The 27,006-nt window shown below is 44.3% G+C and overlaps 5 protein-coding genes across 11 annotated transcripts in view; 1 reads left to right on the plus strand and 4 right to left on the minus strand.

Annotated features, from left to right (window-relative positions):
- Positions 1 to 27,006, plus strand: part of scn4aa (sodium channel, voltage-gated, type IV, alpha, a) — a 35,867-nt gene that overhangs the window by 747 nt on the left and 8,114 nt on the right. Inside the window, exons 2-25 of the mRNA XM_077625724.1 lie at positions 4,243 to 4,383; positions 5,876 to 5,962; positions 7,331 to 7,476; positions 8,219 to 8,302; positions 8,438 to 8,521; positions 10,405 to 10,691; positions 10,760 to 10,803; positions 10,961 to 11,072; positions 11,192 to 11,462; positions 12,531 to 12,676; positions 14,845 to 15,163; positions 15,901 to 16,615; positions 20,224 to 20,456; positions 23,242 to 23,567; positions 24,124 to 24,242; positions 24,318 to 24,407; positions 24,491 to 24,619; positions 25,048 to 25,139; positions 25,286 to 25,567; positions 25,647 to 25,710; positions 25,795 to 25,936; positions 26,027 to 26,224; positions 26,298 to 26,453; positions 26,522 to 26,624. Of these exons, the coding sequence (XP_077481850.1) occupies positions 23,292 to 23,567; positions 24,124 to 24,242; positions 24,318 to 24,407; positions 24,491 to 24,619; positions 25,048 to 25,139; positions 25,286 to 25,567; positions 25,647 to 25,710; positions 25,795 to 25,936; positions 26,027 to 26,224; positions 26,298 to 26,453; positions 26,522 to 26,624 (1,651 nt within the window). The 5' untranslated portion in view covers positions 4,243 to 4,383; positions 5,876 to 5,962; positions 7,331 to 7,476; ... (9 more) ...; positions 20,224 to 20,456; positions 23,242 to 23,291. The remainder of the gene's footprint in view (positions 1 to 4,242; positions 4,384 to 5,875; positions 5,963 to 7,330; positions 7,477 to 8,218; positions 8,303 to 8,437; positions 8,522 to 10,404; positions 10,692 to 10,759; positions 10,804 to 10,960; positions 11,073 to 11,191; positions 11,463 to 12,530; positions 12,677 to 14,844; positions 15,164 to 15,900; positions 16,616 to 20,223; positions 20,457 to 23,241; positions 23,568 to 24,123; positions 24,243 to 24,317; positions 24,408 to 24,490; positions 24,620 to 25,047; positions 25,140 to 25,285; positions 25,568 to 25,646; positions 25,711 to 25,794; positions 25,937 to 26,026; positions 26,225 to 26,297; positions 26,454 to 26,521; positions 26,625 to 27,006) is intronic.
- On the minus strand, positions 438 to 4,329 carry tbx6 (T-box transcription factor 6). Of its 3 annotated transcripts, none has more exons than XM_077625716.1 (9): positions 4,189 to 4,329; positions 3,397 to 3,850; positions 3,065 to 3,293; positions 2,694 to 2,961; positions 2,439 to 2,582; positions 2,264 to 2,334; positions 2,122 to 2,180; positions 1,764 to 2,049; positions 438 to 1,675 (listed from the first exon to the last, which is right to left on the minus strand). In XM_077625716.1, exons 2-9 carry the CDS (start codon positions 3,467 to 3,469, stop codon positions 739 to 741), a joined length of 2,067 nt encoding a protein of 688 aa, XP_077481842.1. In that variant the 5' UTR covers positions 3,470 to 3,850; positions 4,189 to 4,329; the 3' UTR covers positions 438 to 738. The 3 variants fall into 3 exon arrangements, with proteins under 3 accessions (XP_077481842.1, XP_077481843.1, XP_077481844.1); XM_077625717.1 differs by having other exon boundaries at positions 4,211 to 4,328; XM_077625718.1 differs by having other exon boundaries at positions 3,397 to 3,493; positions 4,189 to 4,253.
- LOC144092691 (PDZ domain-containing protein 7-like) lies at positions 6,023 to 12,792 on the minus strand. Its single transcript, XM_077625725.1, has 16 exons — positions 11,992 to 12,792; positions 11,311 to 11,448; positions 11,070 to 11,244; positions 10,489 to 10,665; positions 10,273 to 10,420; positions 9,817 to 9,877; positions 9,463 to 9,640; positions 9,179 to 9,390; positions 8,940 to 9,101; positions 8,390 to 8,535; positions 8,205 to 8,296; positions 7,519 to 7,610; positions 7,387 to 7,458; positions 6,824 to 7,180; positions 6,305 to 6,405; positions 6,023 to 6,241 (listed from the first exon to the last, which is right to left on the minus strand). Exons 1-16 carry the CDS (start codon positions 12,143 to 12,145, stop codon positions 6,083 to 6,085), a joined length of 2,424 nt encoding a protein of 807 aa, XP_077481851.1. The 5' UTR covers positions 12,146 to 12,792; the 3' UTR covers positions 6,023 to 6,082.
- On the minus strand, positions 13,288 to 15,141 carry LOC144092688 (peroxiredoxin-like 2A). Its single transcript, XM_077625722.1, has 5 exons — positions 14,864 to 15,141; positions 14,114 to 14,205; positions 13,885 to 14,025; positions 13,614 to 13,778; positions 13,288 to 13,553 (listed from the first exon to the last, which is right to left on the minus strand). Exons 1-5 carry the CDS (start codon positions 15,006 to 15,008, stop codon positions 13,434 to 13,436), a joined length of 663 nt encoding a protein of 220 aa, XP_077481848.1. The 5' UTR covers positions 15,009 to 15,141; the 3' UTR covers positions 13,288 to 13,433.
- Positions 15,586 to 19,870, minus strand: LOC144092684 (uncharacterized). Of its 5 annotated transcripts, XM_077625712.1 has the most exons (9): positions 19,601 to 19,870; positions 19,420 to 19,446; positions 19,178 to 19,333; positions 18,569 to 18,797; positions 18,357 to 18,503; positions 18,043 to 18,147; positions 17,811 to 17,930; positions 15,859 to 17,631; positions 15,586 to 15,700 (listed from the first exon to the last, which is right to left on the minus strand). In XM_077625712.1, exons 5-9 carry the CDS (start codon positions 18,456 to 18,458, stop codon positions 15,677 to 15,679), a joined length of 2,124 nt encoding a protein of 707 aa, XP_077481838.1. In that variant the 5' UTR covers positions 18,459 to 18,503; positions 18,569 to 18,797; positions 19,178 to 19,333; positions 19,420 to 19,446; positions 19,601 to 19,870; the 3' UTR covers positions 15,586 to 15,676. The 5 variants fall into 5 exon arrangements, with proteins under 5 accessions (XP_077481838.1, XP_077481840.1, XP_077481841.1 ...); XM_077625714.1 differs by having other exon boundaries at positions 15,859 to 17,628; positions 18,357 to 18,797; XM_077625715.1 differs by having other exon boundaries at positions 18,226 to 18,797.

Raw genomic sequence — 27,006 nt, forward strand, 5'->3', positions numbered from 1 at the left:
TATTCTAATGAATAACTTTAGTTAGATTTCTCAATTAAGACATATAGACTATTTTTAGAACCAAAAGAATAGATTGAAGAAAATTCTACTGACTGACATTTTGTCATTCCCCAAACTGTTAAATTAGGGCAGGTGTTACATAAACCTTGAATTTTTTTTGGTTCCGTGGACGTTTGAGGACCTACATTTCAAGGTTAATTGTCAACATATGATTTAGGTCGGTTTACATATTGAGAAGGTGTCAGCTCAAATGTCTGAACGAAAGCCAATCAGTGTCCACAGGAAATTATTAACCATAGTGCCTTGTCACGTCTGGGATGTTGCTTACTCAATATTCAGCAGGGTCATGTGAATTTTAGGGGTACATTATTGCACGATAAAAGAGTCAGTCTACGTAGTTTTTATTACTAGATTCATTTGTATAAAAAGATGATTTCTTTGACAATACACACATTATCAGTGAATATACTGATCCAGTAAATTAACTATGCGAACACTACAAATTAAAATGCCAGTTTTCCCTTTTTAACAGATGCAGACACTTTGTGAATAGGTACTAGATCATTTTAATTTTTTATCCCACAGCGATTACCTAAAGAGAAGACTACTATTTAAAAATATTCTTTCCCTGGTCATTTCCCCAGTAAACACAATGAACAATATTTGTTTCACACTGTTAATCTCCCCCTGAAAAGCGCTTTTAAACTGAAACAATTTAGCATCATTTTTTTTCTATTTTTAAAATATAGCCCTTGCACTCATGTCCAGGAAAGACGGTTGGGCGTGGGTGTGCTGGTGTCTGTATAGGTGTCGGAGGGGGATGGTTAGGGATGGGTGAGGGTCCTGACGTAACCGGAGCGGGTAGGAGGAAAATGCTGGGTAAATGGCTGGGGTGGGAGGTGGGATGGGGTGATTTGGCTCCAACTGGGGGAGCAGGGAGGGGTGGTGCAGCATCACGTCTGTGCGGTAGGGTCCGCCAGGGAACTGTGGGATGGTGCCTAGCTCCATGGAGGTGTACGAGGAAGGTGTGTTGCTAAGGTTTTGGGGGTGAGGAGTAGAGGGGAAGCAAGAGGAGGATTGGAAAGGAAGGCAGGAAGAGGGGAGGGGGAAAGCGGTGGAGAGGTTGGGGGCTTGTGCTGGCTGGGGGAGGTTGGAATGGTGAAGGGCTTGGTTGGGGAAGGACAAGTTCTGCACGGGTGGTGGGAAGGCAAAGGGTGCCTGTGGAGCACCCACGTGGGGTTGGGGATCAGGATTCGAAGGGAGAGCGTTCGGATAAATGAAAGCTTCCGAACTTTGCTCAGTGGGGGAATTGTGGCAACCGGAAAGGTCGTCGTCTCTCGTCATGAGCAGGGACATCTGGTCCTTGGGCTGACACGGAGGGAAAGGGCTTTCCGGTTCCTGGTTGGACAGCTTTAAGGTGTGATAGGATGGCGAGGAAGTAGAAGATGGCGGTGGAGTGGGGAAGGTGAAAGCGCTCTGTTGCATTGATGGCGAGTTAGTTGGGGAGGTGACAGACAGGATGGGGGAGGAAGAGTGGATGGCAGGGTAGTCCATGGATGTGTCTGGTGGGTTTGAGGAGAACGTGGAGGGCTCAGCCAGAGGAGCGAAAGAGGGCGAGTTGGTCTCACATGCGGGGAAGGTCGAGGGGAACGCAGCCTCACTCAGGGAGCCAGAACTGTGGAGAGAACAACAGTGAGATATACATGTTTACGGCAATCACCAATCGGTGATTGGGAAGAGTTGCAGTGCAACCTAAATTTTACCTTTCAATAAGAGTATCTGTGCACTCGCTTTCAGTTGTTTCCTGCATCCCAGCGCTTATTGTGAGACGGATGTCAGGAATCTGGGAGGCCATAAAAGCCTGACCGAGCTCCAGAGGCTCTTCTGGGACGACAAGACTGTCCTGGAAGGGGGTCTCCTCTGATGTAAACCTACATGAGGGTTCAGGAGGCAGACGGTGCAGAGATGCCAAGGCCAGGGCCTGCAAGTGGGCTCCGGTCATCTCGGGAGTGGGAAGGCTCTGAGTAGAGTCGCACGGATCGCAGTTCTCTGGAAAGTTCATCAAGGGTCATAAAGAGTCATAAACATCTTTACTAGAAAATACTTTTAGTACACACTGACCTGTAGTGACTGTTTCTGCCATGTCAGCTAGTTTCCTCTTCTGTCTCGCATCCCGTTGTCTGTAGAGGAATAAATAAAGATTACGGTCCAAAGCAGTTCACATGCAACAACTAAAAGTACGTGTGCCTTGATCGGGAATTACTTTTTGCTATTCATGCCTTCATCACGGAATCCTTTGGCAAAAGGGTTGGAGTTGATCTTCAGCTCTGTGATCTGCAATCCAGAAAAATACACGGATCAAGTTTAAGAAGTGGTTTTTAAAACAGTCCTAAGAAATGAGAGCCAGATTTGGTGCTAGTATATTCGATGAAAAGTACCCTATTGTTCTGGTAGGCGGTGACTGTGACAAACTGGGTCTCTGGGAATACGAAGGAGTGCTGCCCCCCACCCCAACTCAACATGTCTCTGGCCTCGATGACATGCACTCTGGGCTGGTAGCGATGCAATGAGTGGAGAATGATCTAGAATGTCAAAGGAGAAAAAGAAAGACATGACATTTGAGATCAGAGACTTACTAACATATATGCAAGTTCTCTGATTAGTCTGGTGTCATCAGTTTGTGCGATACGTACATGTCCCCGTGCGTCCAGTGTGTTGTTGGTGAGCTTGGCGTAGTGAAAGGAGATGGTACGGCTCTGCCAGTGAGCGCCAGTGGCGGGGGAATCTGGGTGGATGAACACACGGTCCGGTAGCCTAGCTTCCGCAGCGCCCACCGCTTGCCATCCGCCTCCTTGGAAGCGATAGCGAGAGTTGTCCATGGGGATTATGTCCAGAAGGAGTATGTAGCGCAATGTTGGGTTCAAACCAGACAGCTTTAATTTTATGCCGGGAAACATCCGTCTGAGGGAGGGCGAAGGGAAGGAAGTTATTATAGATTCAGGTTAGATTAGATTCAGGTTTTCTCTTACGAAAGTAAGTCATTGGTTGGATTTCCTCCCCTCACCTGCCCTTTTTGGTGATAATCATTTCCGTTCCCACCGAGCTAAATTGCTTCCACAGGGAAGAGTTTTCCAGGTCAATCTTTACGTCATCTTTTTCCGCTTGGGCCGCCTGCTCGCCGCGGTGGACGGGCAGGGGGGCCGCAAGCCTTGTGTGTGGCAGAGGTTTGGCCACGACATCACACGTGGATGGGAAGCGTGGCAGGTGGGGTGCTGGCTCTCGATCTTGGGAAACTGTGGAGAAATGTTGGGGATGAGCTAGGATTTATGAAAAATACAACTTTTTGCCTCTCAACCTGGCGAGTTGTGTGGATGTGAATGTCGGGGGTGCTCTCACCTCTATAGAAGCGGTCTCCCAGACACTGCGGTCCCAGAGCCAAACTGGGATACACGTCCACTCCAAGCATCATGAGCCACGATACAGTGCTCTTCACCTGGGGAAAAGTAGTAGTGGTACTTTTCCCCACTGTTTCAGTCCTTTTACAAATTCTTCCCTCTTTGGTTGCGTGCCAATCTGCTTGAAAGCAAGTCTTCTGACAAATGCCTTCAGCCTGATTGCATTCTGTTATATAGGTGTTTGGCTGCTTACACTTATAGGCCAAATGGCCACATTTCACACCAAGCTTCTTGACACCTTACATGGATTCTAGCTCTAACATAACATGACGCGACATGATTCATCTATAATAATCAACAGATGTTTCTTGCTGTTTGCAACTCCACATAAAAGTCTGTATTCAATCTTTCAGTCTGTGTGACGTTCCAGTCATTCTTTCTTTAAGAATCCCATCCTAGGAGAAATGTTAATTAGAAAAGTTGCATAAGGTAACATATATTTTTCATTACAAATATGTAGAAAGTATGATAGACCCTCTTTAGAACAAAGATATGTTTAATCCAAATTTCAATTATTATAGCTACCCCTGTGCAAAACGGGTCATAAAAAGCTGGTTTTGGTTAAATTCCATTCGTCTTCTCTTGCCAAGTGCCCTCATTGTCACATTTTTTTGGACTGCAATGGTTTGAAAACCTATTTACTATGTATAAAGTATTTCCAAGTTCAAAGAATTTAGATTTGTGGTTGAGTAGAGAAAAGAGAAGACAGGTGAAGAAGGAAAACATAGTTTACAAGCAGATCCCCTGTAGCTCACTGATGGCCTGATGACATGTTTCTTCCTCTCAGCAGTGTGTCTGTTTAGTCCTCAGCGGGGGGGAGTCTTGGATCTTGCTAAGAGAGGAAACCAATTGGGCAGGTGTCTGCAATTTGGCCTTCTAAAAAACAGTGGCAAAAAGTGGACTGCATAGATGTTTCAAGGCAAAAAAGGTACGCATTATATTCTTTTTCTGTCTCAGATATTTATCATTTTTTTGGGTTATTGAACATGTATTTTGTGAGTGACGTAGCGCTCTAATATTTGATCAAATTTTATAATGCAGTTTTATATATAACTTTGGCTATACTCGATATATGATGTCTCAACAGCCTTTGTGAAATGCCAACATATATGACAATAAGTGACAGCCTGTGTAGTTATGAACAAATATTTTTTGTGAAAGAACTCAAAAGGATCTTACAAATGTGACATTTTTATCTAACTAAAAAAGTTCTAATGAATGAATGATAGCGAGAACATACATATGTTCGACCAATTAGTGTCTGTTTGAACCAACATCGTGTTCAGTTGGTCTAGTTTGTAGGCTTTTATTGACATTTCAGTAGTTTTTTTAATGTCATAATCCTAAGCATGTTTTGTGGTTATGGTTCCAGGAACTGAATATTTTCCCCCAATTTTTTGGACGTATTTAAAAAGAACAAAAATGAAGTTGCACTTTTCTTCCCAATTAATGGTAGAACGTCTTTTTTAAATTTGTCTCGGTCTCATTTTTTCTCTCAGCTCAGAAACCTGGCATTTAACAAATGTGACAACTGTGGCATATTGGTTGCAGTCCTTTTATTAATGCATTGCCACTCAATCAAACCACTCCGATAGTTTACGGCAAAACGTGGCATGATAAATGACCAATGTTAAAAAAAAGACTTAAATCCGAAAAACAAATCTTGTTTCTATGTGCACCTGTGACAACTGGAGTCAAATAACAGGAGAGGAAATGTTATTGTAGTTGTTGTTTTCTTTCTCCATTTGTTAGCTCTAAAAGCCCGAGTGGAAGTGGGGAGGTCAGTTTCTCCTATCAATGCTAAACTACTAAGTGCAAGTCAACGTTAATAATTAGGCAACTTTCCTTTGGTGTTTTTTTAATTCTGCTTGCATATTCAAATATAATACAGTGCATCAAACATGCAACAAAATCTTACTATATGTGCCCTATCAACAACTAGGGACATGTAAGTGTCATGAGGGTAAATGTTTTTCTAGTTGTTGTTTTCTTTGCCCATTTGCGCATGTCTAAAAAGTCAGTGGGGGTTGAGTGTGTGTGGGTGTGTGTGTGTTTTTGGTTGTCATCAGTGCCTCCCATTCATTCTTTAGCTGACAGGTGAGGTGAATAACAGCTAATAATTAGGGGTGCAAGTCGCCATGTTGTCTTAATACTGCTTGTACAGGAACAGAGGAGAGGGGGAGTTACATTGCATTAAGAATTTGCACTCCCCTCCTCCTTAACATACATGTGCTAAGTAGTTTAAAGTAGTCTTTGTTTGGTTAATGAGGTCTAAGGGTCATTTTACACGCTGACATACCGGCCCAGTCAACAAGGATTAAGCCCTCCATCATGCAACTGTAAAGCGGACGCACTGCTAAACATTTTGTTACTGACCTTAAATGATTGAAATTGATGTTTATTTCATTACATAAATATAGGTCAAAAGGTCAAATCTGTGAAAGGTTGGTCCATTCCTCCTCGTCTTCTACCGTCTTTCAGAGAATAGCTGAACTTTTTAAACTCAGGTAAGTCTTTTGGCCTGCTTTCCACTTGTAAACAATGAAGTGCACTTGTTACTGTGGACAGAACATATACAAATGTTTATTTTCACCATGGTGTACATTTTGTCTTATTACACCAAATACTTAAATGGCGACATTTGGGGGATTGCAGGGCACTTTGACCACCAGCACCATGGGGTCTTTGGCCTTGTCGCTGAAGGCTTTTCGGATAAGATCAACCGCCTGCTGATGAGTGACGCCTTGCAGCGACGCGCCGTCCACGCTAACCACCTCGAATCCGGCCTGAAAGAAGCGAAGCGAGCGTCAAGCGGTCGGACGCTTATTTGGCTCGTGGTCATGCGTTACCTTGAGCACGTCACAGGTCGAGGCGGCTCCTCCGGGAAAGATCTTCTCCACCTTCACCACTGGCTGGACTTTGGACTCTATCCCGCCGGATATGCTGATGCCTGTTACCCCAAAGACGTTCACCATGAATACTCGCCCGTAGACCGATCGGGTCGGATTTGCTCACCCAAAATCAACAGGGAGTGACCCAGGAAATGCATAAAAATCAATAGGACGTGATTCTAAACAGCCCGAAATCAACGGAACGTTCAAAATTAACAGGGAGTGACCAAAATAAAATCTGCAGGAAATGACTCGACACAAATAGGAAGTGACCCAGATATCCATCAACTCGGAAGGGCTCAAAACAACAGAAAATAATCCGGACTGGCCATAATTAATAGAAATTGATGCAGAATTGCCCAAAAATCAACAGGAAATGATCCAAATAATTGACTGTCATGAAAGCATTCTTAGCAATTTCTTCAGAAATGGCATTTTGTAGATAAAAAAATAACTTTACTGTAGGCAAGCACTCGCCTAACGACTGCTTGGTTTTGGAGATGTTGACCGTTCGGAGTTGATACTCTGGCGGTGAGAGACGTCCCAAATGCGAGCGCTTCTCAAGGAACGCGGAGCCTTCGCCGCTGACGTCCGAGTCGCCAACAAGTAGCCAGTTAGGCTCTGGGACCACTGCGGGTGCGTGTTTATGCTCGTCCGGGAATCGATAGTCATCCACAGGAATGTCGAGCAGCGGCGTAACGTGGGCAGCGGGGCGACGCCTCCTCTGCCTCGACGCCTGCGGCCCAGAAAGACTGAGCTTCTCCAGCGTATCCACTAGATGACTCTGCTTTTCCACCAAGGTGGCGCTGTGCAGCTCGAAGCCTCCTTGTAAATCTGATGCAAGGACATAGCAGCAATTAGGTCAAGAGCTATTGTAAAGATTATTATTAATATATATATATATATATATATATATATATATATATATATATATATATATATTTATATATATATATATATATATATATATATATATTTTTTTAGGAATTCTGTATTATCCACCTTCAAACAACAAGGAATCTGAGCTCCGCGCCACAAACCTGGTATGGGCGTGATGAGGCGACGTTTTGGCGCTCGGCCCGACGCGGGAGAGCGGAGAGGCGGAGTTCGGACTGGCACGAAAGAAACAGGTAAGGCGCGTGACCGTATGCTTGCGGATGCGTGTTACACACCCGAGCGATATTTGAGGATGTCGTACGCTTCCACCTCCACCGCTTCGACGGTGCTATTGAATTCTTGAAGGTGGGCGGGAGGAAGAAGCATTCTGTGGGGAAGCATAGTCTTTGTTTTTCCTCCCAAAAAGTACAGTACAATAATAAAAAAAAGTTTGTCAAGGGAAAAAGACCGTTTTGAGAATGAAGTCTTTTTTAAAAAAAAAAAAGGACATTGAAAAAAATCAAAGTATTTGACCCGAAAAAAGCTCCAACCCATATTTTTTTTGTGATTATTCCTAGCCTTTTTTGTGGTTTGTAGCACTGAAAATTTGTCAATGTTCAACTTTATTATATTTAAACCTTGGATTGTTGTTTTGCTTTACACAATGGAGATTTGGATTGTTGTTTTGCTTTACACAATGGAGATTATGCCAACAAAAATGTTAATCCCATGTTGGACGCCACTGATGACTCGACTTAATTCACCTACAAGCTTGTAGTTAAAAATATAGAATGGAGCAAATATTTTATTAATGGGCACTGTATTTTATCCCAAGAATTAAGGTTTACCTGTATTTCTATAAGTGCAATTAACAATCGGCAATTTCATATTTTTATGAATTAATTTTCCATCACTTTAGCAATAGAATCACCTTTTTTTAATTTTTTTTTATTACACCTCTTGTTGATTGATGACTTCTTACCTGACCTCTCTTAGCAGCAGCAGTTTTTCAGGCCTGTCCAGCACGGCCAGCAGGGTGCATATTAACGTCTCCACACTCCTTTCTTGCACATACTAAGGGTAAGAACAATTGATATCGCTTGCCATCCTCATTATTATTCTTGCAAAAGATCCAAAACAACTTTGACCTTAGTGATATAGTCCTACCGTCCGACAGGCCTTCATCACTGCTTCCGTCTCCTCCTCTGTTAACAGGCGCTGCGCCAATTCCTCCACGGCTCGCAGTGTGTCCTCCGGAAACGTCACAACCGTCGGACCTCCGCCAAGGCTCAACCTTGGGTGAGTTTGCCTTTCTAAATTTTATTTTTTATGACACCAGATGTCAGAACGGTGATTGGCAGCTCTCCCCGTGCCAAAAATATTCATATACAGTGTCTTTGTGAAGATGATGCACCAATTTCGTGGGTCTCCAAACTGTAGCACGCGGGCCAGTTGTGGTCCGCTGCCTGGTATTTATTAGCCCAGGCCAAATTATGAAAATACCATTGTTTATGGCCTACTTTCTGTTGCACAAGACTAAATGAACCACATTAACAGTGCTTCTCCATTAGTTAATGCTAAAATCAATGTAGGAGAATTTTAGTGTTGACTTTCAAATAAATAATATACATACATATACGTACATTAGTTCTTTACGATATGACCATATAACGTCGCGTCCAAGTAAAAAGATCTCAAATTGGCATGGTAGGCGTACCTTCCTTTTCAGTCGATAGCGACTTGGCGAGCCCCCTTGAGTCCCTCCTCTTGCGAGCGCCCCCAAAAAGCAAGTTGACCAAAGTCTTGGAGCGTTGAAGCGCACTCTTCTCTCCCGAGTTTTTCTCCACTTTCTGCTTTTTGGCCTTCTTTTGGCTGATCTCTGCATAAGTGTTGGTGCGCAATCGTGTCAACTTACACAGAAAATGTTTATCGACAACTTTAGCAAAGGTCGCACACCTGCGATGGTGACCTGGCTCTGCGAACGGCTAATGCGTCGACTCGGTCTGCTGAGGGCCAGAAGCACCGCCGTCTTGCGGGACTCCTTCTTGGGACCGCCTTCGGTCTCGTCCTCCTCCCGCCGGATGACCGTGTCACGCAGCAGCGTGGTGGCTCCTCGGCTGCGGGTGGTGTCCGTCTGGATGGCGGCCTCGCTGCGATCGGACTCGAACCTGCCGTGAAAAATATGGAATTATCGTCTTGAGGGATGGGGCTTGGGTATGGCGAAGAAGGCCGACTGCCACCTCTGGTCGTCAGTGGAGATGCAGACGTCCACCATGTCGCAGGCAAACTGCAGACTCGGCGGGAACATGACCTGAGACAGGCCGCTGAGAGAACTGACCGGTGTCTCCGAGGACAGCGAAGACGCTGATGAATTGGACTCAGACCCCAGCGAGGAAGATTTCTGACCCCCGTTGGCCACTGAGAGAGAAATGAACTCCAATGTGTCCCTGGTTCTTTTTTTTAAAATTTAAATTCCAATTATTCCAAATTTGCAGCTCACATTGCAGTAGTAAAATTCTAGAATGTTATTCCTTTTCTTTCCCAATTTTTTCAATTTTTCATTGATCATTTTCAGTCCGCATCGTAATACATACACTTGTTGAGCCATCGGTACTCCGCTACCATCTCCTTATAAGCGGGGTAGCGTCCAGCCTCCTGTTGGGGGGGTACACAGTATGTAAATAGTATTAAACTTTGACGGCATCTCTACTATAGTATTTGATCCGGAGTAACGCTCGAAGGAAGACGCTGCACTTTCGTCGGCACCCGATCCTCGCGCCCCGATCAATAATGCACAAGGCCCGGCTATTTTCTTCAACATGGAGAAACCCAAGCTCAACAAGCGAAGAGGAATATTACAACTGCGTGCCAGCTGTCACACAGACACACTCTTTCATGTTCTGTACTGCTCATCCTCACAAGAGTCATGGGGGTGCTGGAGCCTATCCCAAGGCCCAAGACACAAGTAGACGAAAAAGCAATAATAGACATACATTGAAATGCTGGATGATGCCACCATAGTAGCTCACAAGCATTTTTTTTCCACTCACCTTGATGGTGAGCATGACATGTGTGTGGCTCTTCAGCACCTCCACGGCGTTACTGTGGCTGATGTCCTCGAAGCTGATCCCGTTGGCGGCCAGGATCTGGTCGCCCATCTTGATCCCGTTTTGCTCTGCCAGGCCGCCGGGGTCCAACCTGAGACGTCAGGGAGTCAGGGCCGCACGAGCGGAGGACGCGCGTCCACTTTCCGGGAAGACACCGACTTGGAGACGTAAATGCCTAAGCCAAATTCCTTCCCGCCTCGGATGTTGAAGCCCAGGCAGTAGTCGTCGGATGTTGTGTAGAGGTGGACGATCCTGCGAAGGGCGCTTGCTGCGCTGGCGTCTGAAGGTGTTCGCCCGCTTTCCTCCACAACCATGCGCCTGTGTATCAAATCTACCCTAGAAGAGCCAAAAAAAAACAGTCGGTAAATATATTTAAACACAATATCAGTCACATCATTCAACACGTCAATACTACTGTCCTTATTTTTAGGTTACGTGAACTGGAAGTTTGACTTTGACTGTCGACGAGATAAGGTTTGTGTGACCACAAAACTGCATTTGACTACAAGCGTCCGTTTAACTTTGGTCTGAACACATCCTGTCAATATTTATGTGCGTCGGTATCACTCTCTTTTCTCCATTGTTTTTCAGAATGTTAAGCTTCCTTTCCACGTTTGTTGCTGTTTTTCAGGCTTAATCTTAACACCCTGCTTTCGTCTTTGGCGCCATCATTTGAAAAAAAGGAGGGCGAAAAAGGCAAAGATTTTCTCAGCACACTATGTACTCCCACCACTGCTTACCAGGTGGTCTTCTCTTTAGAGTAGCGGATCCCGGGCACCTTGCCCACCCGCCTCACCACCATTCTCAGCCGGTTGTTTCCCGTCAGAACCTTGACGGCGCTGCTCATGGTGATGCTTTCCAGGCTGACGCCATTCACCTCCACGAGCTTGTCGCCCACCAGCAGGCCAGCTTCCTCTACGCACGTCGACACAATTCAAAAGGGTCTGGCCAGAATGACACTTGGCGGTCTCGCGGTCCCACCTGCCGTGCTGTCGTCTTCCACCTTGCTGACGAAAATGCTCAAGCCGTGCTCCGAGCCGCCGCGCACGCTGAAGCCCAGTTTGCCGTCCTGGCTTTTGTCCACCGTGATGGTGTGGAGGTCCTCGCTGTCATCCCCACCTGGAAAAAATACAGTACGACCAAACACTTTTTCATTCTTTTTTTACCCCCAAACATGATATGTTATGTTTTTATGCTGACACTGAAAATCAATTTAGAGAAGTGGACTCCAAACTATGCCCTGTGGGCCAACTCCGGCCAGCTTCTTAGTCTTTATTGGCTAGCAGCAAATGGCCTGCAGGAGAACCTTAAATTCAGCCTACATTGCATTTCTCAACTTTTACATTAGATGGAGGTAGTCACTTAGTCACTTAAATAGCGCTTCTACATTAGCTGAGGGGTCAAAAATTGAAACAAATGTAGGAAATTGTGTAAACATAACTAACTAACTTATATATTTGAATTATGTTGTTGCTTGTAGCCCTTAACTCGTTCACTTGCATTTACAGTTATGTCCATTTCAACTTGAGAATCGGATTTTGAGTCATAAAGAACAAATATAAGTGGAAGGATTTGAAGTTGGCTCTTGCATCCTTGGATTTTTTTGGGGGAGAAAGTGGCCCTCAGAGAAAGAAAGTTAGAACACCCGATTTGGAGTCTTACCGTCCACTGGCGAGTTAATAAGAATGACGCGGCCCATGGGCGAGGAAGATCGGATTCCTCGCCGCCATCGCTGCTCCTTCTTGCGTACAATGTTGCGTGCAGCCGAGTGAGACTTGCCTTGTGTGCCGGCGGCCTTGTCAGATGAATGAGCCATGGAGCCTGCCGCCGCTGTCCTCACTCAGGCGGTTATGTCTGCAGTGGTGCAGAGCGGTAATTGGAAGGAAAGACCTGAGGCAAAGTTAAGATGATACTTGTCGCACAATGTGCTAGCCCATGTGCCTTTATGTCTGCCATTTAATAGCTTGCTGTTTTGGCCAGATCCAGTCATGTCCAGCTACGCTTACCCATGGGGGGAAAAAAGTGAAGTGATTTGAATTTTTGCTTCTATTTGAAAACCTCTTTCTTTAAGTCTTCACTTTACACTTGTCAAAACATGGTACTTTATTCAAGCAACCTTTAGGTCTGTACTTTAAAAAAAATAACACACAAACTTGTTTTACAGCCTACTTTTTCTTCCATGTTTTGTACATCCACTACAGTGCTTCAATGGAATGGAGGATTATCTGGCCGTATGGAGCTTAGGATGGACAGCCAGGTGGTCACATGCTCCATTCCCATGGTTACAAACCTCTTAACTGTGACATCACTTTTAAGGGCTTCCCCAGATCCGTGGACGGCAAAAAAGGTAAACTTTCTCGAATGGCCGTTAAACAAAAACTACACACGCAAATGCATATTTATTCTAAGTTATCACACTTCCCTGACATTCACAAAGAAATTTAGCCCAGTAGTTCTACTAAAATGAGCATCTTACCGTGCATTTTCAAATGAAGTCTATTGATAAAGTAGCTTACTTCCATCCGTCCATAGTAGACAATCCAAACGGTAAGGAAATGTTAACCTGGACATAATGTACTAAAACGTTTTTGAGTTAAAATCTAAAGAATTCATTTCAGCTATTTAGCAGCAAATGTATCATTTTGAGCCAAATGGGTCGACTAATGTACCTGGCCAGGTTCGACACAAGTCCCACCCCTGCTGTACACCTATTGGTTGGGCTGTTGTAGCAAGAGACAGTCTGATTGGCCAGAAAATGCATGCACAAACACCTGCCAAACAAACTTGGAAAACTATACTACCGTTATATTAAATCTTTGTAAAAAAAATATGCTTTAAGATAAATTTTGGCATATTGGAATGAATTTGTGGAGGATAACAATTCAAGGTAGGTGTTTCATAGTTAGTACACCAAATTAGGTATCATGTAAAATTAGTAAAATCAAAAAGAGAAACAAGTTTGAGTGCCAAAACATGTTTATTTGAGTAACAAAAGGAAGACCAGTCTTTAAAACATCAAGCCTGCTTCCTCCGTAGAGTTTCAAAACAGACCATCATAAACAGACTGGAAGGCCTTTATTACAAAAATCCATCATGTTTTCAGGTTACTCCGTAACATCTTTCATGGTCTGAAGCTCCTGCCCTATTTTCCTGACAGCTTGCATCACATCTTCAATGTTGACGTGATCTCCAAACTCCGCCTCCCGGTGTTCCAGCAAAATGCCCTAGAAAAAGCAAAACGTGGGTAAAATCCACTTATATTTTGCAAAGCCCCTCTTTTGTACCTGTTGATCACGTCCGACAACAAAGACTCCACCTAGCACAAAACCCTCTCCCAAGATGTTCCCCTTGAAGCCCTTTCCGAAGGCTCGGAGGCCATTCCGCCACACTCCCGTACGGAGAAACGCCAGGAGGCCCAGACGTCGCTCACGTGGCCCGAAAAATCGCCGCTGTGATTAAAAAAAGGAGCTCTTAGTGTGACAAATCAGCCACTCCAGCTCGAGGGAGCACAAGACAAAACCACAAACAAGCTCAACATTTTTTCCTCAAAGAGACCTTTTGATCCAAGAAGATCTCCCCGTCAAAGAACGGCTGGAAGTTCTGGACCTCATCACCCACGTTCTCCTTAACCACGGCGTACAGTGGCACCCCGAGCTTATCCAGCTCGGGCTTTAGAGAGGACAGCTCTGAAGCCTCCTGGATAAGAGTGGCACATTATTTATTTACACTCCCCCCCTGAAGTTAGGTACCCACAAACAATTTGTCAGTGATGTGAACTCTTGACCTCTCTGCACATAAATCATCCTGGTCTGCGCACCGCCATGATGACGGCGCCCGTCTTCTCCCACAGAGACTTGGCTTGGAATGTAGTCTTCTCTGAAAAAGTAGGAAAAAGATAGATATAGTATACTTTTCCACTCTTATGTTAGAAGTCGAGCATCATAAACTATACATCTAGTGAATCAAGGGTATTTTTATTATTACACTGCCTGGAAGGTGGTCTTAAGTTCTCGCTAATTTTGTTCATTTTGTCTTTTTGGTGAGGGTGAGAACCAAAAGTTCTACTTCATTTGTAGCCTCAGGGCCAAATTGATTGTTTTTTGTCCTCAAGGCTAAGTACATCAACTCATCAAGGCTTTTGTGGGCCCTTTTGGGTCAAGGTTTGCCAGTAGAGGGCGTCTGTACTCTTCAACTGAGCTTGTCTCTGGGCTGGTGAGAAATTTAGGGAGCTGGTGTTTGTAGTTCAGATTGAAATGGTTAATTTTGTATTGTGAACACAATGCATGCGTCTGTTGGACTGACAGTGAAAGAGTTAACGGATCACAAGGGGTGAAGGAACTATGCAAGGCTGGGAGGAGAAAACAAATGGAAGGAACTAAAGTATTGAAGGTGAAAGGTAACGGGAAGAAAAATGCAGTCAAGTGATTTGAGGGTGAAGAATTTCTAAGTTAAATGTGAAAAAGGATGCATAAAGAGAAGGGTTGAGATGACCATTTTTTTCATACTTTTTTTTAGGATGCCCATCAAAACTCACCAGCAGTCAAAGTCGTGAGCTGAGTTTCTTCCAGATGTTCGAGGGTGGCTTGTAGCGGCGTGGTGAGGAAAATGTCTGTCAACATGTTGAGAACGCGGGCCACCAGATCGCCGGCGGCCGATACGGCTCGCAACACCAACGCCATTGGGATCGATCGTGCTGGTTTACCTCACTTGACGGCGACTTCCTCCTCGTCTGCCAGTTTAAGACATCTCGCCGACGCTTTGTACGTGATTTCACCAACGACAGCTTTCGCCTTGATCGAGATCAGCCGCGACTGGACGGCGACGTCATAAAACGGTCAGTATGCGCCTCGCCGCACCACGCCCCCCTCCTCATTATAAAACTTATCGTTTCAAAGGATCACTCACTCCACTTTTGCACTTCTTGCGCCTTTGTGTGTCGACTTATAAAAATAGTTTTGCAATGCAATTTCGTAAATGCTTTTGAGCTGTTTACCATAACTATTCATGTCCAGTGTTTGGTAGTTTAAGCACAAAAGAACAACAATGACTTAAGGAAAACATATTGGTCAATAATTATCCATTGAGTATAAAAAGTGTAGTATAAGAATAATAGCAAAACATGTATAATATTACAAATAATTTAAAAAAAGGAATATGTACATGCATAGATAGATCAATTCAAGTATTTAAAAAACCCCTTCAGAATGTGACATAAACATGCCTTAATGATAACAAACATGGAAAAAAAATGGCTCATTACAAGGACACAATGTTTATTTGTCTTTGATTCAGGCAAACATGTAATGATGAGTTTCAGATAGTCATGGAGCATCACATTATGATTTGATTATTGTTCAGCTTGCTCTTCTGCCTGTAAAGCCACACAAATACAAAAACAAAATTATGAATGAATCAACTTTCCCAAAATATATAACTTGTACTAAGTACAAGCTCGAGGTACTTCTTGAGCTGTGGTGTCACCACATAGTGTTGGCAAAAAACAATGGCCAACCAGTTAAGGTCACCAACCTCTTCCTGGTCTGGATCATCTGCTTCGTTGTTTTCCAACAGGGTGTCACTTGGCATGACTTGGTCAGACTCAGCAGAAGCATTCTCAATTGGAGTCGTTTCGAACTGGGGCGCCTCACCCTGTGTGGCTTCCAACCGTGGCTCCTCCTGCGCAGACGTGGGCTGGGAGGTATCGACTTGTGCAGATTCAACTCGGGAGGACTCGCTCGTCTCCTTCTTGATCTCTGTAGGCTCCGCCGTTGAGGGACCCACTTGGGAAGACGCTGTCGCATCTAGTTTGGATTGAACCTGGGAGGCCTCACCTTGGGAACTTTCAACCTGCGCAGACAGCTCTAATGTGGACACAGAATGCACAGACTGGACCAAAGAGCAGTCAACACGTTTGTAATTGACGAGGGAGACCTCAGGTGAACAAGAATCTGTCTGGGGAACGTTATCTTGGGCAGACACCTCTGGTGTGGAAATTGAATGTGAAGATTCGATGTGGTCAGAGCCATGTTCAAATTTGATGTGGACGTCCTCCGCAGGAGAGGACTCTGGTTCTGCGGACTCCTCTTGTGCAGACTCAGAAGTCGCGATCTCAGACTCAGCTAGGTCTGCTGGTGTAGATTCCCCTGGAGCAGACTCAGCATTACTTCTCTCATCTTCTATAGGTTCAATGTAGGAGGCTTTGGGCTGGAAGGTATCAGACTGTGAGGAATCCACCTGCGCAGGATCTACAAGACTGGAATCCGACTCCTGGAACTGCGCTTGCAAGGTTTCAACCTTTATACATTCAATCTGGGAGGTCGTAGCCTGGGATATGTTGGCCTGCGTGGCTTCCACCATAGTGGAGTCCAACTGTCCACTCTGCGGGAGGAGGGCCTCAACTTTTGAGGACTCTAGCTCCGCAGACTCATATATAGCAGTGTCAGACTCACTAAGTTTTGCTAGTGTAGAATCCATTAATGCAGACATGGGCTGAGTGGTCTCAATTTGCGGAGGTTCAAGATGGAAGGCCTTAATCTTGGAGGTCTTGCACTCCATCTGGACAGATTCAGCCTGTGCAGAATCTGCCAGTGTGGACTCCATTTGTTTGGACCAATTCTGGGAGGGCTTAGATTTCTCAGGCTGCACTGACTCAACATGTTCGGCCTCCAAATGCACAGACTCAGCCTGTGTAGAATCTGGCAATGTGGCTCCCAATACGGACGTCTTAATTTGTGCAGAACTAACTGACTCAGCTTGAGAAGGCTCAGCTTGTGCTGATTCTCCATTGTAAGCCTCAACTTGAGAGGATTCTTCCTGTATTTCAGATTGTGCTAAATTGTCTGGCGTGGACCCCAATTGCATATCATGTGCTAGGGAGCTCTCAATTTCTGCGGATTTCACTTCGGATGCCTCGGCCTGAAAGGATTCGGTCAGAGTAGCTATGGCTTGGAAGCCCTCCGCTTTCAAAAACCCAGCCTGAGACTGCGTCTGAGGTGTCTCAACTTGCGTAGATTGGACAGCCTCAGCATGAGAAAACTCAGCTTCTGTGGACTCCAACTTCATAGACTCGGCCTCCATTACCTTTACCATCGCAGACTCTGCATGCAAGGCATCGAGCTGCGAGAACTGCCCAGGTTCTTGTAAAGACTTATCTTGTGAAGATTTCACTTGTTCAGGCTCATTATTTGTGGACTCCATTTGTAAAGAGGTCCCAGCCAGAGCACTTCCATCCTGGTAGACCTCAGCTTGCGATGACTCAACCATGGCAGATTCAGCCTGGGAAGCCTCGACGTGTGCATCCTTCTGGTGAAAGGGTATTAAGAGAAGTCTGTGAGTTATACATTAGCCAAACAATCACTCAATCTAACTTCTCTCAGCTGACTTTGCTTAATCTCGTGAAACACGCATCGTGCTTCTGGCCTGAGCTGTGCCCTCCACTCGACTGCATTAGAACAATTTTTCAGCGATAGCAATTCCGTCACCTTCTCTTTGTCTTGACATTCAGGTAGCAGATGGCTGTTTTGCCTTTGTAACTCCAGGTGTTGGTCTGCATGGCTGGAAGCGGTGTCTTTAGCTTCAGGGGTTGCACCCACATTGAGTTCCTGTAGTTTATTCAGGGAAGAGAACGCCATGACGTGATCACAATAGCAACGTAGACAAATGATGCCATGTTTTGTCATGCTCTCCTTCTCCCAAAACAAACAATCCCATCACCTTCCTTTGTGGGTTTTCCACTTTGGACTGATCTTTCAGAGCAGCATCAGACCACGGAGAGACAACCAAGGCTTCTGGAGTGCTTACGTTATCAGTTGTTTCCACCTGGTGGACACATGAACACGTGTCTCTGCTCGATGGATCCCCAAGAGCAAAGCAGCTATAAAGCTCTAGCTTTCTTACCCCATGCATTTAGCTAACTCTAGGACAGCAGACTGCACTCATTGCATGCACATGCAAAAGCAGCACCACCACCACGCACAGCTAGCCATTTTGGAGACACCACCACCAGACAGCTTTTGATTGTTTTTCACCTGGTGATCGTTCGCCAACCGTCCACTTTCATGCTGGTCTGTAACCTGTTGGGTTTGTGGCTCAGAGGGTTCCCTCTCAGGCACCTGGGCAGAACCCGGCATGGCTCCCACCAGATCGCCAGCTCCTGCAGGCTCCGTTTCAGTGAGCTGTTAAAGTGCTGAGTGTCAAGTCTCCTTCAGACACACAACAACCTGACTTTCTGATTCTTTGCCTCAAACTGTGCCTGTTCTTCACTTTATCTTCATCTCAACTGTTGGTTGAACCTGTTGCCTTCTAATTGCTGACTGAACTCTGCAATATGACTACATGAGACAGTAAAGTACAAATCAGAGCAGAAGATAGTGAAGTACTTTTTCAGCAGGATCCTTAGGGTCGTTCTCAGCGGGGCCCTTGTCTCGGGCATTTCGTTCCTTTTCCACCAGTGCCAACCGTGCCTGTTTCTGTAAGAATCAGGATTTCACCCATTAGAATAACACAGGCCAGAACTATTTCATTCAAACACTCAATACTACTGAACTAACACAACATCAGCTGTAAGTAGAATTTTAAATCTTGAGGGTAACTGTAACTTATTCTGTTGCCATAACATTTTAATGCACACTTCAAAGTGTTAACTTTTACAGTACTAGTAATTTGCTTTTGTCTAAAGGAATTATCAATACCAACAGAGTTAATTGGCCACTGATTTTAAACTTAAATTGCTATTACCACAGGGTGGGATAAAGAAAAACCACAATTCACTGCCACCTATTTCAAGGCACATTGGGTAATAGCTCGACCTACTGGCGATGTAGAGAAACTAGTTTAAAAAAAAGATCACCTTTGCTTCATATTCAACGTTAGCGTTGAATTTGAACAGCCAATGGGCCAAAAACTGGATGGGGTCCATAGGACGCTGCTCGACCACCTCAGCGAGACCCTCTGCCAGACATGAACCCAGATGTGTCTTCACGTACTCGGAATCCATATTTCCAATCTGTTAAATATGTTTAAAAGCAATATTTAATTATATTTCTATAAAACAGTAATACAAATTATAATCCCAGCTCTCTAATCACTTACAAAACAATGTATATTTGCACCCAGTACCTGAAAAATTATGAGGGGTCATTAATTTGGGGCAGGAGACACAAAATACTCGACTTTATTAAGATTATTTTAAAAAATGTTCACTAAGAATTTATCCAAGTATTAGTAAAAAAACTACAAAGTACAGAATGAAAATGAGAGGATAAAAACAAACCTGTTGCCAAGCACATCCAAGCCTTCAGATATGTTTGCCTGTTTCTATGGTAACAGCGTCCCTTTCTTAGCTGTCCGTAGACAAATAGTTTCCACTCAATTCTACAGAAATTGATATTGTAATGATCTTAAAAAAATGTCATCTAACCAAAATACCAGATTATGACTCAAATCTAGGAGTCACTTAGTAATTAGAATGATAACATTTTCATTATTCCAATTAATTCCATTTTATTTTTTACCCCTTTTGTATTTTGTTCTTCTAGTTGAGTTCAGATTTTCAACACTATCATTTAAAGCAATTGCAATAGTTAAAAAAAAAAGTTAGATAAGAAGATAAAACATCATAAAGTTATTATAATGTGAAATATGAGGATAATAAATTATATCAAGGGTCAAGTGTCAAGTACTTGAAGTTTGATTTGATTGCACAAAAGTCCACTGAAATTGATCCTAATTTTTATCATAAAAATCAATACTTTATCAGTGTCAAAATCGCCTTTCACACCCTACCTTACAACTTATAATTTTTGAATGAGAATGGCAATCAATTGTTTTGTGAGCCTTGTAGAATGCAACCAAAAAATGTAAGAATAAAGGTGAGTTCCATTTTTTTTTGTCCAGGTTCCTACTTGAGGAGCTTCCTCGGCTCCTCCAGTTTCAGCATGTCGTGGTGCGTCAGCAGCAGCAAGTGCCCACCAGAGACACATTAAACCAGTACTGCCGCTGCCGACTGGGCTTTCAGGAAATACAAGCAAGCGCCTTCTCATTGCTCAGAACGACTGCCACGGCAGGATTTATTCTCCTTCTTATTCTCAACACTTGATTTTGTGGGATTCTTTGCTCTTCAGTGCCAGGTTTGTTTGACCTTCTACCTATCACGTACGTTCTCCCCTTTTTCCTTAACTCTAATTTCTTTTCAAGCTGCATGTTTGTTGGCTTTTAAAGTAAAAATAGGATGTTTATATGACGTTGCCTGCGTCTATTTTAGAGCAAGGCTCACCTTTTAGGTGAATGAGTTGACAGGGTCATTTTTCTCCTTTTAATGTGGCCCTTCATACAGTCAAAATATGAAGATGAAAAGGTGTTTAGGTCCTCAGTGGTTGTTATTGGACTTGAATTAAAGTTATAATTAGAGCACATTTATTCTAATAATAAACTGATCTGTAATTGAGCTTGAGTTCAGATTTAGAATGGGGAGAGTTGGGGATTCTCTGTCGTGGTTTTGAATTTGTCCCGTTATTGTGGATCTTCTTGCTACATGGTTAACCCTCACTATTCTAGGAGGTTAAGTGCGATGGGTGTGCAGATAAATCCGCCATGGTTGACTTTAGAAACTCCATCCCAAAAGCTTTGGAGTCGTTTATTCACTTCCAGAAAGTTTCTTCCTCCGAAGTGTGTTTGCTTCTTCTCTCGCCCCATGTCGTTGAACTCTTTGGACAGCATAGGTGTGGGTTACTTGCACTGAGCAGAGCCACAGGGAAGTGAAAAGGTGACGTGAGGTTAAAGTTTTGCGTCAATACCATCTTTTGGATCCAGATTCCGAGTTCCTGGCCAATGCCGATAACATACTGACATCCAGTTTTGAAAAATACAATGTTCTTTTTAAGACACTGCGACCTCTGAAATCTGTTCTTCTTTTAGGAAAGTTCAGAATCCATAGTTCTTCTTCCTTTTTAGAACTGCGATACATAAGAAATAGCCATGAATTTTAGAAAGAGCAATTCCAACATAATATGGTCTTCTGAAATAGCCTGACCAGTTGGAGTGATCAGAGCTTCAAAGTTTGTCAGCTTTTTTATCTCACTGTGCTGGATTTCTCCTCACCTTGGCGTCTTTCAGTTTCAAATGTCAACGGGTTGGACTTTTGAGAGTGCCACTTCATTGGGCTGTCATCTTAGGAAACACCACTTAGGTTGTATTGCACGAATGCAGACACCGCTACGCACCCTGTGCTTCCGTCACAGTCTATAAATCACAAGGCTGCCCCATATGTCTGCGGGGCCTCAATAGCTCACTTATCTGGGGTCTTCACAGCTCGCTAGGGTATGCAGTGCCCGGTCGCACAAGCAGCTGGCTTCTCGGCGGCAGTGGTACCATGCCTGCACATATTTCCAAAGACATCAGACCCAGAGGACCCATGTGGCCAATCATGACCATGTAACAGACAAGTTGCGGTTTCCCAGCGCTAAGCTAGGAATTAGTCCTAGGCTGGGGGTCAAAAACACACCATTGCTCCCTATAGGCTTTGTAATACAAGCTTAATTGGAGCTTGACAAGGCGCTAATACCGGCGAAGCACAGTGGCGTGATTTGACCCCGTGAGAATAGAGAAAGGAAGTATTATAATATTATACTGTATTATTCTGACGTTTATGTCTTGTGACTGTAGTATGAAACATACATGGTTGGAACATTTAGAGGGGCTGTTGTGAAAGGAGTGGGGACATTCGGAGGTGTGAACCAGAGGTGGACAGGGTACTGCATCCATCCCCTGCCAGAATGTCAAAGGTGACTTGGCCTTTACTTACGGGGGATGTGTTATATATACTGTGGCAGGAGGACAGCAGATATCTAACGTTACTGCGCTCTTCCTCGGATGTGTACACGTTGCATTTAGGGGGAATTCTGAGTCAGGTTCAAGAGGAGTAATATCTATCAACACCTAGATAAAGTTAGCAATGTTTTTTTTTCACAGTTTGAATTTAGTAGAAACAATTGCCTGAAGACTGTAGGTCAATAAATGTACATTTTACCAGTATCGTAATATATCACCATAGAGATTTATTGTCAAACACTCACTCTACATTGTTGAAAACGTGCCTATTCGCTTTTTTTTACCAAATCACTATTATTATTATTTTACCCTCTGTCTGAATCTTGTTGCTAACGAAAGAATCTGACATAAGAATCACTCTTCCTTAGATCCAATTTGTTCTTTCAACCATCACTGGCATAAATAGCGTCCCACTTATTTCAATAGGGTAAGTTAGTTTGGTCGGAATGTGTCATACATGACCTCCATGTTCATGTCAAGGTTGTGCATAAAATATTAACGTAAGTAAAGATTGACTCTCAGGCTTTTCCTGAGAGAAGTACGTGAACCTGGATGGGGGTCATCGCGGTTGGTGACCGATCAGGTGTCTCTTAGCCACATGGCTCACAAAGTGCGTTCGAGGGTGCGAAGGCAGAAGCTCAGTTGTGTTTCGACCCCCGCCTGCGCCGTCTGTGCAAAGCGGTCGGTAGTCGGCCCAGCTGGACGAACTTTGGTTTATCGGCAAGAGATGGAATGAGCGCCGTCATTTGGCCTCTGTAACACGACGCCTTATCTTGACAACCGCTAGCAGCTGGGCAGCCACTGAATGTGGAAATGCATCCTTACTTTGTTATTGCCCTCTCTCCACTTATGTGTGTTTGTGTGTTGGGCACCATCCAGGAATGTGTGGGTGTCGTTTCTTTTTCTCCGGATAATTAGATCAAAGCTATGCCTACACTAACAGCGAAAGTGGAGTTAGTTGGTGTTGCAAAAATGATCGATATTTAGCGATTTTTGAGACTGTTCCGGTCATACAAAAAGCGACCCAACCAGAAACTGACGTAAAAGCGATGCAATGAAAAAGTCATTCTGTCTCCCACCCTGCAGCTTCCCCTTAGGGTGACCCCCCAGTGGTAGTAGCCCTTCGCAATGCCAAGATGGCAGCCCTGCTCCCTCCCCCTGGCGCCGACGCCTTCCGCCTCTTCACCCGGGAATCGCTGGCGGAGATCGAGAGGCTCCAAGCGGAAAGGCGGCGAAAGAAGTCAGCCCGAGTAGACGGCCACGAGGAGGCTGAGGTGGAAGAGCAGAAGGTGACGGTCCCCAACGCTAACCTGGAAGCGGGCAAGAATGTGCCATGGATTTACGGAGACCCTCAGGAGGGGATGATTAACACTCCGCTGGAGGACTTGGACCCCTTCTACAAGGGTCAGAAGGTCAGTAGAACAACAGAGTAAGGGTAAGATCATAGATTGATATGAGGATACTTTGTATCCAAATCGGTTATTGATCTGCTCCTGCCAAGAATCGATCTTTTTTTTTTTAAATATGTTACAGTTTAATTAAGAAAGCATGAGGTTGCTACAAAAAAATCCATTAGACATAGCATGTTGATTACAGCCTTGACTAGTTGATTTGGACTGGGATGGGCTAGTAAGATGAGCCAGTCCTCCCAGTTTAAATTAATTGGACGTCCATGTTTAATGCTGCCATAGTATAGTGTTGCTCAATTTACACAAATGTTGCACTGAAAAATTCTTTTAGTCTGTGAGGAAGACAAAAGTTCTTGACCGATTGTCCGCAACAGCGCTAAAAATAAACTTAGTTTATTTTTCCAATTTCTTATAGGTTGTTTTTCTCTCGCTTGGATCATAGGAAATTGTAGATTGCTTATCTGACCCAATGTATTGGTAATTATTTAAAAAACGGAGGTTCCATTCTTATTGTAAAATGGCTCAATATCTTGACAAATGTCACATTTATGTTTTTCAGACATTCATCGTAGTTAGCAAAGGCAACACGATTTATCGGTTCAACGCCGAATCGGCGTGCTACCTCCTGAGCCCGTTCAGCTGCGTGAGAAGAGGAGCCATCAAAATCCTTATACATTCATATCCTAACAGCGCAATTTTTCAGTCTGCTAGCCTGGCCAATCTCACACTTTTTTGTCCTTAACGACCACTCAAATTATTCAGCATGTTCATCATGATCACTATTCTGTCCAATTGCGTTTTCATGACGATGAGCAACCCGCCGGCGTGGAGTAAAAATGTTGAGTGAGTATACAATATAATACATTGAATGTATGTATGCTCTTGTTGGTTGATGATTGACGCTAAGCTATTTTTCATGTCCGCAGGTACGCTTTTACAGGGATTTACACCTTTGAGGCCACTGTCAAAGTCTTGTCGAGAGGCTTCTGTATCGGCTCATTTACATTCCTTCGAGATCCGTGGAACTGGTTGGATTTCATGGTGATCAGCATGGCGTAAGAGACACATGCATTCTTTACAAAATTATTGCTTGCCATTGATATAGGGTGGTGCAATATGTTCCTAAAATACAGTATACCGTTTTTTTCTGCACTATATGCTAGTTTTTGGGTACAGTACTTTTACAGTTGCCATATCTAAGATGATGATAGAGGTCTAATCATCTGTTGTCCTGTGAATTTCAATTAGTTTCTTGTGAGTAGACGTCCAATCCATTTGAAGTGGGAGGCAGGCGTGAAATGGATTGGACGTCATTCTGTTCGTGGCATCCACATTTCCAGTCATGGTTATCTTGCAATCCATTTTTACTGACCTTTTAGTTTTTTATATAATGTTTGTCTGAACTATGTCTAATGTGGAGCATCCATTTACCCTCCAATAAACAATCTCCTGTCCTGTTCTTCCTTTTGGTGTCTCACCACAGATACATCACGGAATTCGTCGACCTTGGTAACGTGTCTGCCCTCAGGACCTTCCGTGTACTTCGAGCCTTGAAAACCATCACTGTCATTCCTGGTATACTCTTATTTGTTTAGTACTGCAATATTTGGTTATGGTTATTCTTTTACTAAACATTTCATCAAGTTGATAAACAAAAAGGGCAATATTTCCATTTTCCGTTGCACCAGAATGGTTCTTAACCACTAGTCTTGTCTCGGCAGGTCTAAAAACCATTGTGGGTGCGCTAATCCAGTCGGTCAAGAAAATGGGGGACGTGATGGTCTTGACGGTCTTCGCTCTGGCCGTATTCGCCCTGGTCGGTTTGCAACTTTTCATGGGCACCCTGCGACACAAGTGCGTGCGCTGGCCGATTCACGGCAACGACACGGAAAATTTGTTCGACGTCACCGAGGCGGCGCTGGTGTACAATGACACGCTTGGTGTCAACGGTAGCGACTTTTCCAACGGCACCTTTAATTTCGCAGAGTACATCGAGAACTCCCGTATGTTGCTGCTAGCTTATTTTCTTATTCAGCTTCTTGTCTGCATACATTTTCAGCATTCTGGGTTGTTTTTGTTCAGAGAACCACTACTTTTTGGAAGGCAGCAAAGATCCCCTTGTATGCGGGAACAGTTCTGATGCTGGGTATGACGTCACGCTCATTTCTTCATTTTAAGGACATTGAGAGGAGGTCTTACCTTTGCTTTCACTTCCATGACTTTTTTTTAGAGTGTGCCCTGAAGGCTTCATGTGCATGAAGGCCGGCGGGAACCCAAACTACGGTTACACCAGCTTTGACTCGTTCGGCTGGGCCTTCCTGGCGCTCTTCAGACTCATGACCCAGGACTACTGGGAAAACCTCTTCCAGCTGGTTGGAATTCCTGAAGTCTTTTCTTCTGTCTCCCAAACAATCGGGAATGCCTCCTTAGATCTCGTGGCTTCTCATTTGTCCCGAATGCAGATCCTGCGGACGGCGGGGAAAACCTACATGCTTTTCTTTGTGGTGGTGATCTTCTTGGGCTCCTTCTACCTCATCAACCTCATCCTGGCGGTGGTGGCTATGGCATACGATGAGCAGAACCAGGCCACGCACCGCGAGGCTAAGGAGAAAGAGGAAGAGTTCCAGCGCATTCTGGAACAGCTCAAGAATCCTGAGCAGGTCCACTCTTCATCATTTTGTTATCTTTGAGCTTTGAGTCGTTTTGTTTATCCTAGTTTCTTTGACCTAGCAGGCTCAACGGTCTGCAAGTAGAGATTCTCTGAGCAGCGAGCAGGCACAGAGTCATCACTCGGCCTCCGAGCTGAGCCCGGAGTGCGACCAAGACGTCAGGGATTGTAACGGCAAAATGGTCCCGAGCCTCCTGGTGCGGTCGCCTACCTTGGACGAGGTCAGACTCTGTTTTTTCCGTTTCAAATCCATGTATCTGATTCCACATCACGGATGGTCTGTCGCCAGTCTGCTGTCGAGAAAGAGCTCCGTGAGAGGTCTCCAGGCATGCTAAGCCCAGATGAGCTTCAATCAGACGAGCAGAGGCAGAGATCCTCCAGCGTCATGGAAGGTACCTCGGTTCCATTCGCGTCGGATGGGTGTTAAGCCAGGAAATATACACGGTTAAAGTTCATGGAGGAGTGGGCTCATATTGATACTGCATTGAGCTAACGGTTGCATTAGCACGCTTTTGTAAGGGTCTCTGTCAACATCGAAGCTTTGCCAGGATGCGCTCTTTCAAATTTGGAGAATTAAGTAATCGCACGTGACTAAAGCCTTGAGGCTTTCCAACTGTAGTTGTCGCCTTGGTGAAAACAGCCCACACCAATTATAGATGAGCTCTTATAGCACTGCTGTTTGTGGCTATATTACATTTTTAAACATTAACATGGCTCTTCCTTTGTCCAGTATTGCACATGACAATATTTTCTTGACTGCGACTGTATATTCTA

This window comes from Stigmatopora argus, chromosome 18, assembly GCF_051989625.1.
Source record: "Stigmatopora argus isolate UIUO_Sarg chromosome 18, RoL_Sarg_1.0, whole genome shotgun sequence".
In the NCBI taxonomy this organism is placed as follows: domain Eukaryota; kingdom Metazoa; phylum Chordata; class Actinopteri; order Syngnathiformes; family Syngnathidae; genus Stigmatopora; species Stigmatopora argus.

Excerpts from the sequence above, each read along its gene's own strand:
- tbx6 (XM_077625716.1), bottom strand. The coding sequence starts at position 3,469 with ATGATGCTTGGAGTGGACGTGTATCCCAGTTTGGCTCTGGGACCGCAG. Across the intron at positions 2,962-3,064 it reads ATTATCACCAAAAAGGGCAG|ACGGATGTTTCCCGGCATAA; the intron begins GTGAGGGGAGGA and ends GCCCTCCCTCAG. Across the intron at positions 2,583-2,693 it reads CACTGGACGCACGGGGACAT|ATCATTCTCCACTCATTGCA; the intron begins GTACGTATCGCA and ends TTGACATTCTAG.
- LOC144092691 (XM_077625725.1), bottom strand. The coding sequence starts at position 12,145 with ATGGCTCATTCATCTGACAAGGCCGCCGGCACACAAGGCAAGTCTCAC. Across the intron at positions 7,459-7,518 it reads CATCCTCAAATATCGCTCGG|TCCGAACTCCGCCTCTCCGC; the intron begins GTGTGTAACACG and ends CTTTCGTGCCAG. Across the intron at positions 7,181-7,386 it reads CCTCATCACGCCCATACCAG|ATTTACAAGGAGGCTTCGAG; the intron begins GTTTGTGGCGCG and ends TCCTTGCATCAG.
- LOC144092684 (XM_077625711.1), bottom strand. The coding sequence starts at position 18,458 with ATGCCGGGTTCTGCCCAGGTGCCTGAGAGGGAACCCTCTGAGCCACAA. Across the intron at positions 17,632-17,810 it reads AATGTCAAGACAAAGAGAAG|AAGGATGCACACGTCGAGGC; the intron begins GTGACGGAATTG and ends CCCTTTCACCAG. Across the intron at positions 15,701-15,858 it reads ATGATCCAGACCAGGAAGAG|GCAGAAGAGCAAGCTGAACA; the intron begins GTTGGTGACCTT and ends GTGGCTTTACAG.